This window comes from Numenius arquata, chromosome 2, assembly GCF_964106895.1.
Source record: "Numenius arquata chromosome 2, bNumArq3.hap1.1, whole genome shotgun sequence".
Lineage (NCBI taxonomy): Eukaryota > Metazoa > Chordata > Aves > Charadriiformes > Scolopacidae > Numenius > Numenius arquata.
The window spans coordinates 231,959-251,808 of NC_133577.1; the positions used below are offsets into that span (position 1 = coordinate 231,959).

At 48.2% G+C, this 19,850-nt stretch overlaps 1 protein-coding gene across 3 annotated transcripts in view; it reads left to right on the top strand.

The window, feature by feature from the left end:
* NCOA7 (nuclear receptor coactivator 7) overlaps positions 1–19,850 on the top strand; it is a 66,348-nt gene that overhangs the window by 13,106 nt on the left and 33,392 nt on the right. For all 3 annotated transcript variants that reach the window (XM_074165405.1, XM_074165419.1, XM_074165413.1), the window contains one exon: positions 4,605–4,736. In XM_074165405.1, coding sequence (XP_074021506.1) covers positions 4,684–4,736 — 53 coding nt within the window. In that variant the 5' untranslated portion in view covers positions 4,605–4,683. The remainder of the gene's footprint in view (positions 1–4,604; positions 4,737–19,850) is intronic.

A 19,850-nucleotide genomic window follows, 5' to 3' on the forward strand; every position in this document is an offset into this window, starting at 1 on the left:
GGGCTTCTTACTTCCTTTTGTGGGTCTCTGCTTTAATTTCCATGCATATGCCCCCAGAGACAAATAAAGGTGAGACTGTGCTATCCGTCTCCAAAGTTTGTCAGTTTAAATGTCAGACAGAAAATACTAACGGGCTCCTTGTCAAAGTGATCTCCTGCCTTGTTCTCGTGGCTGGTGAGTGAGGCTGGTGGGAGGATGCTCGCACACGTTGCTCCTGCTCTCTTTGGAGCGTGTGGAGGAACTGCATGTCGCTCAGTTCCCCATTTGCAAAGCAGGGGATTACAGCGTTCTCCTGCCTCGTGAAAGGTCGAGAGGTACACTTTCACCCCCCTGCAGAGTCAGTATCTAGGGAATTGCATGATCTTGAGCGGTTTTTATTTTCTCTGTGTGTCTCCAGGACGTGCAGTGGGCACAGATGGCCAGAGACCGGCTATCAATCCATTCAGTGTTCTAAAAATAATCAGATACTTCATTGGCTTCTGCATGGCTAGTGCTGTTGGACGTGCTGCTGTTCCTGTGCCGGGTTTGGGAGAGTCGTGCTCGCAGCGGGACGGTCGGTCGTTGGTGCTTTAGAGCCGGCAAACGGGATTTCTGGGTGCTGGCCCCGGGCGCAGCAAGCGGGTCCTTTCGGTGTCTGGTGACGATGGAAACTCCTTGCACTGCAGGGCAAGGTGTGTTGCTCTTCACACCTGAGAAGGGAGGGAAAAGAGAGGAAAAAAATTTATGAATTTCAATTCTATCAAAATCTTTAGAGGACTTAGGATGCTCTAGTCATGTATTTATTTATTTTTAATGTTCCCCTCAAAAATGCAGTTCCCTTTGTTTGTCCTCGCAGTTGGAGCATCTCCCTCTCCTGCTGCTCCCGAGGCACGGTGCCAGGAGGCTGCTGCCCCGCCGTGCCAGGGACAGGGCGGCAGCGGGAGCTGGGGGCAGCGCTTCGGGAGGGTGATGGCAGTGGTGGGGGTACCCACGCTCACCAGGTCAGGCTCTGCCTGGGATTATTTTATATTTTTTTTTAAACTTTTTTTTTTTTGTTCGCCTTGCTGGAGCATTCCCACCCTCATTGCGAACTCCCAGTAGCATCCTCAAAACTCCCTGGCAGCAAGCCTAAACAGGCAAAGCAAGGATGCAAAAATATGCTAATATAAATGCAAAAAAGAGCAATAGGATTAACAGCAAAAAATACAGTATATTTTTAGGTATTGTGTTCTTTTTTTCATATAATTATTAGGTGCTGACATCGGCTGAATTTGGAGAGCGGCAAATTTTTAAGAGGATCCTTACTTAAATGCATTGTTTGTCCATCAGGAATAACTTTCCTCTTGAAATTACCTATTAAAAGAATTAACGCTGCTGTAGACACGTAATACAAGCTTTTCGCTGTCTGTTTCCATTTCAATATAGAAAGGGTTAAACTGAGCCTGAAATTTGTATAAAATCAGCTTTGTCATGGTTTGAGTTCAGGCTGTACTCACCACAGGAGTGAGGTGTCTGTCTCCCAACCTACAAAAAACTCCAAATTTGTACGTTTTTAACAGTCTGCCTGATTTGGTCTTTGTCTCTACAAGGAAACCAAGATTCATTTTAATCGTATATGCTTACTAATATTTTAAGCAGTTAATGTTAATAAAGAATATCTGGGATTTCTTTCTTTGGAGATATGAAAGAGGTAGAGGGGAAGCATGGAGTAGGTTTGCTTTGTTTGATGTGGCTTCAAAGTATCAGTGACAACCTCTAAAGTGAACGTGGCTTTTGTTCTGTTACTGCTTACAGAACTAAAAATTGGAAAGGGCCTTTCAGCGATACTGGTTTTCAGTAGCAGTTACTGCAGGTTACGCTGTGATCCTCCCAGCTGGCAGGCTTCTTTTTTTTTTTCCTTCCTTAAAGCCAACTGGTACATGAAAAACTCTCAACAAAAAAAGTGAACCCCGAGGTGGTGCAGTCGGGGCTCCTCATCAGTTTGCTTTCCCCCGTACTGTGTTTTCAGTGTGTAATTTTCAGCCTTAAACACGCCTTCCTAGAACATCACCTTTGTTTCTTCTAAGAAGGTGAGCTAAATAAGTTTTAAGTCAACGGAATGGAACCTGATGTTAAATTATTTTATGATGGAAACGTTCATTAATTGGTGACTGAATATGAGATCCCTGTGTATTTTTATTAGCAAAAGAAAAAAAAAAAATCACCCGAATGTCTTTGTTACTTCTGGTCTCTGGATAATATTCCAATTTTCCGGCTGCCCATCTCTTCTGAATATAATTAATTTTTTTTAAGTTCTTAGTTTATTCGCCCTCCCGGTGTGAGAGGCCCTGGAGCTGCGGGAGGTGATGCTCCGAGGCCAGCTCGCACCTCCCTCCGGTGGTCCCAGCTGACCCCGCTTCAGTGAGGTGAGGGGGGCTCCCCCCACTTCCCTCTCCGCCTTCCCACGGTCCCCGTGTGTTTAACCTTCTCCGGGTGCTCCTGGTGTCTGCGGACCCGGGCCCTGGCCCTTGCTCACCCTCTGGATGCGGTGACGGGGGAGCGGGCAGAGGGGAGAGCGGCTCCTCTCTGAGCCCGGGGGTGTGCTGCGGGGTGTGCTGCGGGGTGTGCTGCGGGGCTGCATCTCTGAGCCCGGGGGTGTGCTGCGGGGCTGCGGCTCTGAGCCCTGCGGGGTGTGCTGTGGGGTGTGCTGCGGGGCTGCAGCTCTGAGCCCGGGGGTGTGCTGTGGGGTGTGCTGCGGGGCTGCAGCTCTGAGCCCTGCGGGGTGTGCTGTGGGGTGTGCTGCGGGGCTGCGGCTCTGAGCCCGGGGGTGTGCTGCGGGGTGTGCTGCGGGGCTGCATCTCTGAGCCCGGGGGTGTGCTGCGGGGTGTGCTGCGGGGCTGCGGCTCTGAGCTTGGGGGTTTCACTGCAAACGCAGCCCTGACAGAGCCACCCCTTCTCGTCTGCTCAAGAGCTAAGGGTCTGCCCCAACAGGGAAGATGGAGATGCGTTGAAGTTCCCAGGAGGTTATGGTACAGACCGGACCTCTGGGCAGGACAGTGTGTTTTGGTGCCGTGGGGTAGGTTTCGGTGTCGGGCTGAACAGTGCGACATGCCTTAACTTGCGGAGGTAAAATAGCATTCTCGTAAAGCCAAAGGTGTCACAGGCAAATGCGCATTTCAAGAGTGACCATTGCTGTAAGACTCCACCTGACACATGTGGAACAGAGAGACCGGATTCTTTTTGATCGCTGGATGTATTCAAAATTAATGAGGAGGAAAAAGTGCTTTTGGAAGCAATGGACTTTAATTGCTGTGGACTGATGCTCCATAAATATGGAGAGAAAATTATGGTGAGTGTTTCTGATAGGACCTAGCGTGGTATGTTCTTGGGCTTTTCAAGTGGATTAGTCTATTTTTCCTACATTATCTCTTTTGCTGACATCTGGCAGTTTGTAGCTTATGATCCTTTAATGCAGGGGAAAATAATGGGAGCTGATTAGGTCCCAGAGGAATTTTCTTCTTTTGCTGCGAATCGTAATTCACGTGGCTTCCATTTGTTTGTTATACAGCCCATTAGACTAAAATGGGCTGTAATTCCCTGGAATTCCCTGGAAGTGTTCAAGGCCAGGCTGGATGGGGCTTTAAGCAACCTGCTCTAGTGAGAGGTGTCCCTGCCCATGGCAGGGGGGTTGGAACTAGATGATCTTTAAGGTCCTTTCCAACTCTAGCCATTCTATGATTCTATGATTCTATGAAAATGTTCAGTAGGAAGTTCTGGTTTGCGCTGTAACCTGCACCGCTGATACAGAGCTCATCCCGCGCGTGTGCACATCGGGGTGTTGGGGAGGGGAAGAGGGGGACACGTCCTGGCAGGATTCTCAGCAGTTGATGTGGCGTAGCGTTAACTGCAGTAATTGCCGAGTGGTTCTGAAATTCCCAACTTCTGGTTTCCAAGTGCCTCAGCACGGCGTTCTGCAAAGAGGTGGTTTCCGTGTGGGAAGCCAGGGTCACTGCTCTGCCTCCTCAGAAACCTTCCTGGTCCTGGCTCTCGAGGTGCCTGCAGTTCCTCTGGAGAGCAGGACCTCCGTCCTCTTTCTCCCTGTTTGTCTGAACCTGGGGATTGTTCACAGCAGTCAAACTGCTGTAAAGCATGTGGATCTCTCTTTTTGTTTTTTTTTTTCTTTACATTGTTTTAAAGCTTTCTTATTTCTCACTATTTTAGAGAATTTTTATAAAGCAAACGTTATATGTCTTTCTGGCTGTGCTGTTCGTACTGGGTATTTCCAAAGCTGCTTTTGATCTTCCTGTCCATAAAACACATGACACCAGGAAGATGTTTTGGTGTAAACTATTTAACAAACAGCTTGCAAAAGATTTCAGTCCTCCCAGGGTTTTTGCACGGGCTGCTGCTCTTTGGGTTACCCACTTTGCAGGATCTCTGCTCTCTGCTGGAGAGCCTGGCCCGGCTGCGGGCATCGCCTTTGTCTCCCTGTGCGCTCCATGGCTACCACCTGGCCAGCAGGGACTGGTTAAACTTTTACTTTGCTTTGTCACTGGGTCAGTTGCGTTTCCACAGCCCTGTTGGGTGTTATAGGTGTTGCCGACATGTTGATTTATGAACATCCTCTTTGGATATGTTATATACAGGGGACTGTGCCTGGATATGAGGTGCTGAGGTGAGAAGGAGCATCGCGCTTGGCCGCTCTCCCTGCCCATTGGACTGTACATGATGGAGACCAAGGAAGAGAAAAAGGAACGAAGACAAGGCTATTTCGCTCGGTAAGGTTACAGGCTTCATTTCAATGTTGATTAAAATACGGAACTCCTCGTTCTGCCTTTTTCACAAGGCTTTATGAGTTTTCAGGTATGTGTATAAATGAAACCTGTGCTGCGTTGTGTGTCCAGAAAGTGCTTTCCTTGCTGTGTCCCCGATGTTGCAGTGGTGATTTTTTCCTTTTGGGTAGTGGAGATGAACTCGAGTTGTAATTGTTGTTTGTAACACAAAACTGCCCTCGGGTACTCAGTTGCAAGTTGCACTGCGTTTGAGCTGCCGGCATCCAGTTCCTGAAGAGTGTTTGTAGAAACAAGCACATCTAAAACATAAACATGACTAAACCTAAAGTTTATCTGATTTCAAATGAAGCCCAGACTAAGTTGCATTATCTCATGGGGTAAGACCAGCTTAGAAGGGGTGAGCTACATAGACTGTATCATCTTTATAAGTAAAAACAATGTGGTTTTGTTCAATCATTTTTATCATTTGTAATTCATGATTGGTGATTTTTAAGAAATAAGTGATGTTGGTTTCCTAAAAACTTGTCTGTGTTAATTTAGCAAGTCTGTAATCGTCTCTGAGCTGCCACGTACAAGAAGAACCAAAGGTCACTTACTCTTGGGGGGACAGGAGGGAGAGGAAATCAGAATGAAAACCAGCTTTGACGCAGAGATACTTTCTGCACTGTTGGAGGGGAGAAGCGTTTTCTCTCTTCACTCTGTACTAAATATTCCTGAAACTGGGCTGAAGCACTGGCCCTGGTGCGTTACAGACACAGGGAGACCTGCCTGTCGCACGCTTGGCAGCGAGAGGAGAAGCTGCAGCACTTCTCTGTGGCTGTTCAGGCGGGGGGTGGGGGCGGCTGGAGACTTGAGGTGGTTTTGTGGTGAAGAACATCCGTTAATGCCGGGTAATTTGCTTCCCTTTGGAGAAATGCAGTTATGTTGATGTTGACAGGAAGGACTGTTGCGGTTTGGGATTTGGGAAGGGGAATAAACGAGGGCACCTATAGCAGAGGAGGTATCGAGTGGGGTAAAGGGAAGTAGCCAAAGGGATCCTACTAAGGCATAAGTAATTTCTTGTTAAGGAAGGCTCAGGTTTGAGAGGCGTCTGAGTTAGATGCTTTAGAACTGAAGAGAATGTCTTGAGTCCTTTCTGAATGCTGTCTGCTGAACAAAATGGAAAAGCCACAAGAGGCTTTCAGCAAGGTCCTTGACATTTTGTTTAATCTGTTTTGCAGCTTTCCTGTGTCATCTGTGGCTGTTCTCTCTTAAAAATTCACAGGGGCAGCGTCCTGTATGGGCACAAGACATCAGGCAAGGGTCAAAAAGACCTGAAATTAGTTCTTAGTTCTAGCACTTACTTGGAATGTGAGTTTGGGGACATCCATGTCTCTTTCCCTCCTGCCTTGCATCTTTTTTCCTAATGTAGGCTGCAGGCCCTTAAATGAAGTTCCTGCTGTAGGCAAACCCCTGTGTGATTTCTACACGAATGTTCTTGCAGGCCCTCAAGTCAGGTTTCAACAGCAGCTGCAGTAGGTGAGAAGGTGGATGCCCCGCTTACTTTCACGTGCGCTGTCTGTGTGCGGGCAGGGACAGAAGCAGCACTGAATTTACATCTCCTTGGTTTAGCCTGGCACCGAAGTCTAGCCCGCTCCCTCTGGTACACGGGGTCCCCACGTCTGGCCGGTGAATGGTTTGAGTGCTTTGCCTGATGACCCATGGAAATGTCAGATGAGTACCTGAGAGTAACAGGCAGCTCATATTCCCTTTGGTACAATGTCCTTACCTAGTTTTTTAAACTTTTAAAATTTAGCTTTTGAGTTGATGTAGATGAAGTTCCCAGCTTAGCTGCTCGATGTTGGGACGCTGGGACAATTTAATCTGGTGTGTGCTTTGATGTTGCTGTCAGGTTTGGATGTTTTGTGTCTTAGAATCTGTGGATAGCTGTTCTGACCTGACGTTGGAGCACCCGAGTTTAGCAGAGTTTTGGTCTCGCACTGTTTGTGTGTGATGTCAAACCCCCAGCCCTTCCTGACGGCTGGGGCTCCCGCTACTAAGCTCGGAGCAGCCTCAGCTGATTCCCCAGCAATATAGCCCCTCTACTGCCATTACTGGGGTAATTTTACTTTTTTCCCCTTCTCTCTTACTACTGTTACATTTTGTGAGCCCGAGATAGTAATAGTATTTACAAAATCTGAACTCATGTAGTAAACATTCTTATGCGACAAGGACTCTCCCCTGACCTTTACGTGAATCTCGTTACGTTTGCCTGTCCCCAGATGTTCATGGGAGAAGACCCTACTGCTGACCAAGGAGGAGAATGGGAAACAGGTTAGAGTTTTTGCCAGCAGGAGGGAAAACTGTGCTCCCTGCCAGGAGGGTGGGAAAAAGGGCTCTGCTCCACCCAGGGCTGGGAAGAAGAATCCTGGTTAGAAAGGAGAAAACACATCTACTCAATGCTGATGAAATAAAATGTTTTATAGCTATCATGTGGACTATATTAATGAAAATACACAAATTTTAATAGAAAACTTTGCTCTTTAACGTGAAGCGAAAGGTTATTGTGGTATCAACAAGGACAAAGGCATGAACTGAGGAACGGGAGATGATGGCTTCTTCCGTTGAGCTCCTGCTCACAGAGACCCAAGCTCTCTGTTGGCAGGGCAAGGGAGCGCGGGGACGAGCAGTGGCCTCGCTGCCCGGCCATGTCCCCAGGTGCGTGGCTTCCATCAGAAGGCTTTTGGCCTTCGGGCAAGTGAAATCCCGGCCCCCCTGGACAGCTTTGGCAGGGTGGTGCCTGGTGACCGGTTACACTGGCACTCGTTGGAAGGTTGGCTGGGAACCCCAAAGTGTCTGCGGTGGTCAGCGTGGGGAGAGTTAGGGGCTGACAGACCACCACAGACTGCTGGAGAGGGGGCAAAGTTAAGGTGAGATGCCTCTCTACATCTCTGTCCCCCACATTTAGTGTTGTAAATAAGCTGTTTTAAACATTTATCCTTTCAAATATAGAAAATTTCTCTACAGAGAGTGCCACGCAGCCATTGTATCTTTCCAGTGCGGATCTTCATGGTCTGAGTGCCTCAGTTTCCCGGGGTCTCTTCCCCTCCCTATGGCAAGTCAAGCTGAAACAAAATCCTCACCGTCCATGTTTGCTTCTTACCAAACGCTCCCTTACCCGCTGCATTTTTTGGTAAAGGGCTTATTTTTTGCCTTGGTTGGCAAGAAATGAAATCAGTAACTTCTCAAACAAAATTGAAATCTCTACAAAGCTTTTTAAAGACCAATTTAGATTCCTTATGCAGATAAGATGTTACAGCTCGTGGGAGTTCAACAGGCAAGAGGTAAAAGAGTAAAATGCAAGCGTAAATTTATCTTATGCAATAGGTCCTTATTTAAGACCGCTACTCCTACTTAAAGACTATTCTGTGCAGTTAAGTTTTCTTGCCTAACTCTTCAAAGCCTGTTTTTTAGGCTCTTCTCTTGACTTCTGTGTTAGGAGCTCCCGAATGGACCAGTATTACTCCAGCTCCTGCAGAGACCTGTCTCCTCTCACTGGGAAGTCTGCCCTGATATCCAGCAAGTCAGAAAATAAATGGCACAGGGTAATATGGATGTACGACGGCACATCAATGGGTATTGGGTCCCTCGTGCTACTGTGACTTTTGGTGCTTTTTATTGTGGCAATGTGCCCTTGGACCCAGGTACAACTCACCATGTCCCCCTGCCCGACCTGCCTTTGTCTTCCCTTTCTCCTTATGGAATGGAGAACCTCTGGGTTTTTCCCTGCTCATTGAGTAGCCTCAAGGTCAGAGGTATTTCACCTCGTGAAATCAATAGCTATAAACATTTTAACTTAATTTAAAAAGAAATTTCCAAAATGAGTGATGATGTGTCACATAGAAGGCATTGCCTTGGCTATAGATTAGTCGCCTGGAACGCTGAATGTACAGCTTGGAACTGGAATTGCTTTGCTGTGCTGTTGTGTGAGACTGGACAGATTTGGACAGGGAGCTCTAGGAGATGAGAAATGGTGAGGGAAGAGTTTGAGTCATTTATTGAAGGAATAACAAAAAGGGCTCTCTTAGTGTCAGGTTTTCTGTGTCTCTTAACCTTCTCGCTTGAGTTACTCGGCACTTCCCATGCTTTGTACGATCTATCTATGCTCTGTGTCAATTAGATCTCTACTGCCTCCTTAGCAGAGAATAACAAATAAGTAGTGCTTTATGTGAATAAAATACTGCTTTTCAACAAGTTGATGGAGGTGCTTACATGAATTTTATGAATAGTTATGTCTCCAAGTTGTGGTGACCTTAATGTGAAGAATGCCGTATGTGATGGTGAGATGAACTGTACAACTGAGACTTACATTGAATCATTTTTTAATAGTTTCCAGGGGAATTATGAATTTTATTTCTCAGTCTTTTTTTGGTCGCCACTGAGAGCCAGATTTCTAAAGTCAAAGATGAAGTGCTGTATTAGGGGAAAATATTCTCGCTGGGATTTGGTGCTTTTGAGTTTATTGAATTTACATTGGTCATGTTACCCTCATTCATGGGCTGTCGCACTCCGGGCACTCCTTTGGTCAGTCTTTTGCATATTACAGACTGACAGGTTTATAAGCATCTCATTTGGAATTTTTCTGGCTTTATTCTGTTTTATCCCCATAGTCAGTATTTGTACGTCTCATGTTCTTTATCCCTGTGGCTGTTAAAGACACAGGAGGAGGATGAAATGAGCAAAGTGCAGTGGGCGCAGAGGGAGCGTGTGGCAGGAGAGGATGCCGGTGGCTGGGGAGGAGGGAAGCCCAGCCCAGGAACAGATGCACAGACGAGCTTTCTGAGGGCACCTCCTGCACCTGAGACTGTCAGAGATTTTTCTGTTGGGTGCTCTTCTTGTTGGCCAGAGTCCTTACATCCAGGCGACAGGCTTCAAGTGCTGGGTGCTGCTCAGATCCCTGGTTCTCCAGCAGTCGTCTCCTTGCCATTGTTCGTGCTCTGCGGAGCCCGAGTGTTGCTGTTGATTCAGGTTTCCTGTAGCACTCATAATTTATTTTTTGTTTTTAGAAGGAAAAGTTTCCACACATTGTTTTTAAAACAAACCATCGCTGAGGTTTATCTTGGGTGTGAAGAATAGTCAAGCCAAGATCCTGGAGATGCTTACATTTTTTTAAATGACTCTAGGAAATAATACATCATTTCAGCTCATCTGTATAATGGAAATTTCTTAGCTCTGCTTCCAGACATGTAAACATTACCTCATACTGCTGTTATTGACACTAAAGGCAGTATTGCCTTTTACTCGCATTGTTTTGGCCAACGACATGTATTGCCTGAGGCATTTTATTTTCCAGGAAAAGGCTGAAGGTATCACTGCTTCTGATTTATGGGCTGCAATGGATCTGATTTGCTCTGTTATTTAGGGGTGTTATGTGCGGGTAGGTGATTTACCGTGTTGGATGCTGAGAAAAGCCATAAAATATTTTCTGAAACACACAGTATTGCGATTTGCCTTCCAGTTACTTAAAGTGGAGGGGTTTCGATGCTTTCAGCAGCCTTTCTGCCTGGTGCAGCGTAGGTCAGTGTTTCGGCTGGCCTTTGCAACCCTTGCAGTTCTCAGACACTGAAGAATGTCTAGAATTTCTCAGACAGCAGCACCAGGAGCTTTTGAGTAGAGCTGGGGAGGCTGGTCAGGTCCTTCGGGTGCTTGAGAGACACTGGCTCTTCATTGCTCATAAACTTACTGTTGTATATATAAAAAATATGAAAGTTTTCTTTTTGTCATAGATGTGGACCTGGAGAATGAGGGTTGGAGGGAAAACGGAACCTGCTTTTTCTGAGAGCTGCAGTGCAGGGGAAAAGCTGCCTGTCGTGGGAACTGTTTCCTCATCTCGCGCTGCTGCTGCTTTCTGGACTCTGAGCTTTCATGTTAGCAGCCTTGTAATTATGCGATGCCGGATGAGAGTCAGCAGCAGAGCGTGAATTACCGTCCTCCTCTCAGCTGTGAGTCACAGGATTATTCCCAACGTGAATTCCCACCTCTGGGAAGCAGAAACGAGGCAGTGGTTTCTGCCTCAGTTCTTTCCAGTGCTTTCATTCTCGGGAACAGCAGAGCCACTTAGGACCGAGGAAGAATTTTGTTACAGGATGACGGAGTTAGTGGAGGTATCTGGTGGGGCCCTGAGGCTTTCTTCAGAGTTCTTCAAAGTGTTCCAGTACCAGAAATGCTATTTGTGGAGATGCAGAGCTTGCGTAAGAGGGGAAGCGCGGTGGATCTCCGCACCCCTTCCCTTCCCTTCCCCCGCACGGGAAGCGGGACTGGGTAACGGGGTGGGCTCTGTGGAAGGGGACTCTTTTTAGGAAGGAGAAGAAAGGCAGGGTTTCATGATGTTGTTGATATATCACGGAATGTACCGACAGAAGAGTTTCTGTTTGTTTAATCTTCAGGCCAGCAGTGTCAGAATCCTCAGCCGTGGCCGCGCAGGGAAGGCGTCAGGCTGGAGCGCTCGCTGACCTCCTCCTTGCTTCGCCCAGAGCGACCTTTGGGTGTCTCTTGCCAGCCTTTAGAAAGAAACTGCGAAAAAGAAACTTACTTAAGCCTCCTTTTTAGAAGGTGAATAGTTACAGCTTTGCCTTTAGACGTAGGATCTGTGCGGCGTGGATAAGAGCTGCCGTTCACTAGCTGTGATGTGTGTTGTGTTCCTGCCCTCCCTTCCCCGTGGCCGCAGCCAGGGCTGTGTGGCCGTTCCCGCAGTGCCAGGACGGTGAGCTCTCCTGCCCTCGGCACTAACACAGCTCCCGGCTGGGTTCGGAAGGGGTTTCTCCCACCCCGTCCCGCTCCTGCCCCCCTGACGCCGGGGGTGGGTTTGTGGTGGGTTCCCTGCCCTGCGCCGTAGCCTGGGGCAGGAGCGTCCCTGGCACGGGCTGGGGTTCAGGCACGGCCCCTAGCTGTGCTCCATGGCTCTCCTCCTGTTCCACTGGGGCCTGGGGCATCCCTACTGTCATGGGTGTGGGAGAATCCCCAGGAGAGCCCCAGGGCTAGTTAGGAATTTGGGGAGGAGGGAGAGAATTGTCCTTATGCTGGAGAACCTTTGTAATGTAAATGAGCCATAGATCACTGCCCAGGGTGTCTTAATGCACTGGGTGTTTTCCTGTGGGACAGAGTCTCTGGCACGGAGAACTTCTCTTGTATAATTTATATATATATATAACTTAATAAACTGATAGTAACTCCAGGTTTCTGCCACTGATTTTCTGGAGTGGCTGTTTTTATTTCAGTAGGCGTAAGCCTGACATCCAGCCAATCACGGGTAAACTGAGGTCAGACTGTATTTGATGGTTTTGACAGAACGGTGCATTTCTGTCGGCTGCTGATTTTTGCTTTCAGTAATACTTCTATAAGTACATGGCTTCAAGGTGTTAATCGCATGCTTCAATCAATCTTTAAAAATCCAGTCTCCTTAAGCAGAAAATGTATCTGTATGTTCAATGTCTGTTAAGAGGATGAGGTTCCTCTCTCCCCCCGGAGCGCAGCGGGCGCTGGGTGTAGCGGTTCTGCCTGCCTGAGGCCCAGAGGGTTTCTGTTGTTATAGAAGCGTTTTGTGTTACAAATGCTGCCAAAACCACTGTGGTTGTTTTTTTTTTTTTCGCAATCCCACAGAGTGTCTTAAAACTAGAGAAAACTAGAGCATATGACTCTGGGCTCGTGAACTGGTGCGTTCAAGTGATTTTACGCAGATGAAGACTCACGCTGTCAGCTTTAACAGAATGGTGGAAGTTGCTTGTAGGACCAGAGCTGTAGAAACTTTCTGGTTTCCCCAGCGTGTCATTCTCATTCAGTGTCTGCCTGAAGTGCCGCGGGACCTCCGGGACTTGCAGAGAGCGTGGAGGTGGAGCAGAACCCCCTGTGTCCTGCTGTCGCCCCTTCCGTCCTGCTGACAGAGGGCCAGATCTACTTTGTGCCATTGTTTTTCCCCTGCAGTGATCGTCCTTCCCCTTCCAACCATAAACCATCTGATCACATGTTAAAAGTTTCAGCTGAAGAGTAAATGAAAAAATCCAAACTATTTTTCAGTCAAAAATATATCAAATATTATTTATGCTTTTAAAAACCGCAGAGAAATTTTAAGACTTTGTAATTAACACACACTTTCTCTCTTACCAGTGTAAACATAACGGAGGACCCACTGCACTGGTGTAGTGGTGGGGCTGCTGGAGGGTACCACGCCGTGGCAAATGCTCACGTTAGCATGAGGCGTATGTGTATGTGCACGAGCAGTTGCACTGGTCCGTGCCTGGCCTGTGACTGTCCCGTGTAGACAGCCCTGCCCTCCCTTGTCACCTGTCCACTTACGGGTAACGACCTTTTGCCCATAGCATGAAGAAGGTGGTGCCATATTATTGTGTATGGAAGCACTGACGCAAACACTCCTCTGGGAGGAGGGGGATTATCATTCTCGCCTCTGAACTACCCATTGTCCGAGACAGTATCGGCCATTATTCCAAACGCTGAAGTTAAAGATTCCTCTTTTCCCTGCTCCTCCTTCCTTTATCAGCATTGCTGGGTGCTTTTTAGAACTTTAATCCATCTAAGGGGATCTTCAGAGCACTTGGGCATTTCCTCTTCTGGGCTGGGTGTCAGTGGGAGCCCTGTTCAGGAGCTGATGAAGCTGCTGAACACGTGGAAGAGGTTACAGGTTGTTTGGGGACAAAGAATGCAAACATAGAACCGAGGTACCTGGTGGGTTGGTTGAGATTTGTTTGTAGCAATGACTCTGAAATGCTTTAAATGGAGCCTTTTTCCGCTTGTGTCCCGGTGCTTCTTGCTGTGAGTGTGTTCTGAGCGGGCAGGGGTTTGCAGGAGGTGCTCAGCATCCCTGTGCCGGGAGCTCCGGCTGCCCGCTCCCCAGGCGTTTGGGTCATTCTGGTGTCGTCCTGAAAGTAGTGTTTGGCACTTACAACCAAGGTTAGAAGAGAAGGAATTAAATAGATCTCTAAATCGATAATCTCTAAATCAAACAACAGCTTTCCAAAATCCTTTCCCTATGGAAACGGTTTCATTAAACTGTTGCCGTGGTAATGGAATGCTGAATACATCATCCTCTCTTTTGCTAGGTAAACGGAAAAGAAGGGGATACTTTTTTGCCTTTGAAAATAGGAAGTTTATTAAGCTGTGTGGGAACACTGTATTCTTAAATTTAGGAAAATAAAAACTTTATGACAGCTCAAAACTCTCGAGTTTTACCCTGGGAAATTCTGATTATTTCCCCCCCCCCCCTAAAATAAACATAAGAGAGCTTAAGTGGGATATTTAAAATTCCCTGATACCAGTCAGAAGACTGGGGGAAAAATAACGTATTTTCATTTAACCAAAGACCTTTTTTCCATCAGAAGATTACAATGTCTTTAAAATTCCAGAACAGCTTTACTAGAAAGCCGTCCCTCCCCGTTGCAGCTGATGGAGCGGCAGCGAGCCGTGTCTGTGAGCTGCGGGCAGCGTCGGGGAGAGAAGGGACAGACCCCGTGTCCCTGCAGCGTTGGCTCCGGGACCAGCCCGGCTCCGCAGCGCGGCTCCCGACTGACCCTGCGTCAGACCCGGCTGTCAATCAGTAACTGGAGTTCCAGTCGGCGTGGAAATTCCCAGCTGTGACCTGTGCTGCTCATACCAGAGCTTTCTGTAGTTGCTGTTTGTCCTTGGAATGACCAGAGCGTGGGCACCTTTCGGTGTCTGCAGCCACGCTGTTGGCCTTGGTAACTGCTTCTGAGTTACCTTCTCTTCATAGGTTTTTTCCCTCTGCAGTTAATTGTTAAATCTGTCATACAGAAATCTGTTCCATCCCTTATTTTTGCTGTAATAGTGTGTTGTAATAGCAAACATCCGGCCCCGTGGCTCGCTCGTGTCCAAACCAGGATGGGCGCCAGCCTGGAACGGCCAGTGTCCGTGGAGCCTGCTTTCCTGCAGGGTGGGTGCTCCTTGGTTTTAGGAAGTTTTCTCTCTGAGGACAGATGGTTTTGTGTTTGTTCCTGTTGTGAAGTGACCGTGGCCACGCTGAGGGAGGTCAGGAGTGAAGCTGTAGGGTCTGGCAAGCAGCCTGGCTTCCTTTGGCTCGGCCAACACTCATAATTTATGTGGTCTGAGGTGGCTTCTTGGTCAGGTTCCACCAGGTGGGACAGGAGCAGGTTCCATCAGGTCAGGTTCATCAGGTGGGATGGAGCAGAGCCGTGCCGGGGCTGGCACCTGTGGGGCCAAGGGGAGGTGGGTGATGTGCCTACAGAGAAATTAGTACGTATTATATTGAGTGCAGCGATGTAAATTTAGGTGTAAGTGATTTAACCTGAATGAAATAATTGGGGTGTGTGTCATTTTGCATACAAAGTAAATTAACAAATGGGAACAAAACAGATTAAGATGTTTGAAGTGTTTTAGAGTGTTAATCTTATTGCATATATGCATAAATGGATTAAACCCCAGCGTTTGTAAAAGATGATCTGTTTGTGCTGTGCAGGATGTTAAGCTGGTTGTGTGCCAGATAGCAAGGCACATTTTAGAGGATGCACATTGTGGAAAATTTCCCAAAAGGAAAACTGTGTCAGTTTCAAGATAAAATGAAGATTTCTTCTCCCTTCCCCTTTCTTTTTTTTATATCTTTGGAGGGCCACTTTGTTAGATGCTTTTGTTTCTAAAGCGAGAGTTGTCCATGTTGTGTGATTTTTTTTTTATTAATCTAATACATCATAAAAATCATGCCCTATTATCCTATGAATTTTTTAAACATCCTGTGATGCAGACCAAGTGCTCTGTGATTAATTATTCTGTATCAAACGAGGTCATATTAAGTTGTTTGTTAGGCATCTCTGTTGAGTAAGCATTAACGAAAACCAAATGGAATTTCTAGAAAAAAATGACTGTCAGATTTCCATGTCTCTATTTTCTCAGCGTCCGAGTTGCGCAGCTTGGCTGGGCAAAGACCCTGCTTGTCGTCTCCTGGTGAACGCTGTGCAGATCCCATCACCCCTCCTCTCCCCACTCAGTTTTCTTCTTACACTGACCACCCCCCTTGTTAGTGTCATGGGAAATTTGGGCTGGTTTATTCTAAAGATGCAGATTTATTTTTCTTTTTTAGGCAGTCAAATGTGCTTGGGTCTGGAAGATGGAGGAGGCCATTTCTTGAAACCTTTCCTGGCTCCTTTCCTGCCAGTGGGTGCCCGAGCTGTTCAGCAGCCGGTTGCAAATTGGATGAAGCGAGCTCTGCTGAGCCTGTGTGTTTTCCTGCCCGCTCTGCAGGGGTGCCCGTTCCAGGTCGGTAGTCTTTATGAAAGGGGAGGAGAGCGGCCCAGGGGCGTCAGAGGGTCTCTGCTCGCTGTCCTCTGCCGGGGGGTGCCCCAAGGTCTCTGCAGCCGGGTCTCCGTGCCCATGGAGAGCCAGTTCCTCTGACTCTGGTGGGGCTCGGTGGAAGGGCCCCCGCCACCCGCCGTGCAGTGACAGAACGGGAGCTTCCACTGCAGAGCTCTCACTGGAGAACTCTGTGTTTGGACAGACTTGGAGAACGCCTTATCAGTTGTCGCTCAGAAAACACGTTGAGGAGCTGTAAAAGGATGCCTCGGTATAAATTCAGAAGAAATGTTTCGCCTGTCAGAACCAATTAGCTTAAAACACGTTATCTGGCGTCGAAGTGAAATTACAGATGTGTAAGACTTTCCTCAGACCGGGGTGTTTTTGCAGATAAGCAGTCTGTGTCTCCTGCCCTCCCTTCTCTCCCTCTTCCCTCCCCAGCAGCATTCCTGGGGAAACACAACGTACCCTTGGCTGCCCTGCCGAAACCCAGCCGCCTCCTGCGGTAACACCTGTGCGGGCACTGGGAGAGATGCAGACGGTTGGGCCCGAAAGGCAAAACCTGACGCTGCTCCGGCTGAGGGGTTTCATCCATTTAGTTATTTGGCCTTTTTATTTTTATTATTTTTTATTTTGTCCCTTTTGCCCTCATAACCATTAGGACAAGACTGAATGTTGGTTTTACTCGGCTTTAAAACTGAACAGAACCACGGGAAATCCTACAAAGTAGTTGAAAAAGGAAATAATTTGACAAACGGTGTTCTTAAATCCATCTTCCCTGGCAAGTCTTGCCGTGAGAGGTAGCAAACGCCTGGGCTGGGGGAGAAGGGCTGGCGAGACCTGCAGCCCCCTACTTCTTCAGGAGGTGGTGGGTTTGGGGTGGGGGTGCTGTGGGTGCCCGGGTCTGTGGGAGAGAGGGGCGAGGGGGGGCTGAGGGGTGCCCCCGGGGGATGGAGCGTTGTTTGGCTGCAGTAACCCCTCCAGCGCTGCTCTCTGCAGCCCGGTCCCCGGGGCACTGTGCCACTGGGCGTTAGCCATGAATTGCCCTGTGTGTGTAGGACTTGGCATTTGCTTCGCCAAGAGCGGGCACGTAAAGTCAAAAAGCATAGTGAGTTGTCGGTGTTACGGTTTAAATGCTGTTTAAGGCTTGTTTTGGTTCCTTGGGATATTATAGTTGAGGTTTTTCAAGAGTGAGTGGAGTGGAGGGTCGTTTTGGCCAGGCTCTGTAAAAGCAGCATCTCCCGAGCAGAGATCGTACCCAAGGTGGAGCTGCGGTCCCTCCCAGTCCCAGGATGAATGTCACCGATGCTTGGTCCCCATCCGGTATGTTTTCCTGGTGCCAAGGCTGCGGCTTGGCGAGCTGGGGGGTCCCTGCCCTGAAGTGGAGCCGTGGGGGGCAGCGGGCTGGGCACCCCCTGGGAACCGGCTGTGAGGATGGAGTAGAAAAGGTGGAGCGCCCAGATTCTTTATCACTCTCGCCTGAGAAGTGCAGTGGCCCCAGCAGCAGCAGCAGGGGGTTGTGCTGGGGGCTCTCGGTGGGCTGGAGAATGTGGGGGTCGGATCAAAGATTAAATCCTGTGGGGGGAAGCATCAGTCAGTCCCGGTGCAGTCACTCGGTGCAGGCGGTGGTTTCTGCTCTCCTCTGGCACCAAAGGACCACTTCTGCTTTAGCTCTTTATTTTTAGAGTTGCCTGGGCAACTTTGAAACTCTAGTTCAAATGAGGATGTTTTAAGGAAAATACTGATAGAAGCTGTCAGTATTGTCACAAGGACTGTTGACCTCTAGAGAGGTTTTTCTCTTTATTCTTGTTTTTTCCCCTCCAAGAAGGGGTTCTGTGTATCCATCAGCAGGTTTTTTTGTTGGTTTGAGATACCACGTTTATACTAGGGAAAGCTTTCTTGGCAGAGTTGTGATCAGAACAAACAGAGTGGGAACAGGAGGGCAGGAGCCCGGGATGCGGCGTGAGCCGACATGGGGCTGGCAGTGGGTACCAGCTCTCTTCTGCTGGGGCTGCTGGTCGGGGTGCCCCCCCCGTGGCAGGCAGAGGGGCAGGAGGTGGTTGGGTCCCTGCAGTGAAGGGTCAGGAGCGTGTCTGGCTGACGCTGGAATTGGGTATGGCGGGGGTAAGGGAACAGTGTCTGGGTGCAGGGCTGTGTGCCGGGGCTGGGCACAGACACCGTGCACTGGGACTGGGATGCTCTGGGGTTGCTGCAGCAGCCTTGGATCAGGACTGCGGCTGGTTAGTGAGAAATAGCCTTCCTTTGCATATGCAAATTCTCATTAGTCTAAACAAAACATTTCATTTGTTCTATGGGTGTACTGACTTTTGGGGTGAGTGGTCTAGAGGGGTCTGGAGAACAAGTCCTATGAGGAGAGGCTGAGGGAACTGGGCATGTTCAGTTTGGAGAAGAGGAGGCTGAGGGGGGACCTCATTGCCCTCTACAACTCCCTGAAAGGAGGGTGTAGAGAGGTGGGTGTTGGCCTCTTCTCCCAAGGGAATAATGACAGGAGCAGAGGAAATGGTCTGAAGTTGGGGCAGGGGAGGTTTAGATTAGGTATTAGGAAGAATTACTTTCCTGAGAGAGTGGTCAGGCACTGGAACAGCCTGCCCAGGGAGGTGGTGGAGTCGCCATCCCTGGAGGGATTTAAGGAGCGTGTAGACAAGGCTCTTCAGGGCGTGCTCTAGTGCCCGAGATTGTTGGGTTGTGTCTGTTTGTGGGGGTTTTTTTTGTTTGTTTGTTTGTTTTTGTTTGGTTTGGTTTGTTTTTTTTTGTGGTTGGACTCGATGATCTCAAAGGTCCCTTCCAACCATGAAGATTCTGTGATTATCTTTTCTAAATCCCTGAGGATTATTTTTGTGTGTAGTCAGGACCTGACCTGTGAAGTTCCCCACGCACGGAGTCCCTGTTGCTGTGCAGAGCCCACACTGCCGCTGCCCGGGGTACAGACCAGGGGCTCTGAGCGAGGGGGCTGCACAACGGGCATCTCGGTGTCGGATTTGGGAAGCGTTTCAGACATACATACACGCGCGTGTGTGGTAGACACAGCTTGTGGTAGACAGTCTTTTGAAATGTTTCACTGGAAAGCGTTGGTCACACGTGGTCTGAGAAGCTGCCCCTTCTCAGTCTCAAGCTGGATATTCTAAGCTTAGGAACTGGTTTTAATGTTTTATTTTAAAAAAAAAAAAAAAAGGTGTGTAGCCTGAAATGTCTTACTGTAACTCTCAAATGTTCTGTGTATTTGTTTTTATCTTGTAGCCTAAAAAAATATATTGATAGCATCTAAATATAAAACGTGGAAGGAAGAATCTTTGAAATTCCTGCATTATATTAATAACTTAACACATTAAATTTTCCCTTGTGTAAACTGCTGCCGTGAGATCATGTAACTGTTTCCCATGGGTAGTGACTCGTTGATTGTCTGTATGTTCTGTGCATAGTTCTCCCTGTGCACGTAACAAAGGTTTTAGCATCAACAGGTTTAATGTACCGCTCCCTCCCTCGGGTACCCTGGAACTAAGAAGTTAATGGACTAGAGGGGAGGATCATTCCATGAGTTTGCCGTTGTGTGTGGTGTGTGTCCGGGACTCTTCACGGAGGGTATTTCAGTGGCGCGCTCGGCAAAGTCACTGCTAACGGTGGTGATTTAGCAGAAAATTCTGCATTAGGATTCCTGAAGCATCTCTCCCACTTGAGCTGGGCTTTAAGGAGCCTTGTAAGAAGAAAATACCCCTGTTGCTGTAGTGCTGAGTTGGAATGTTTCTAGGCAGCTGGTTAAGATGTCTCTGG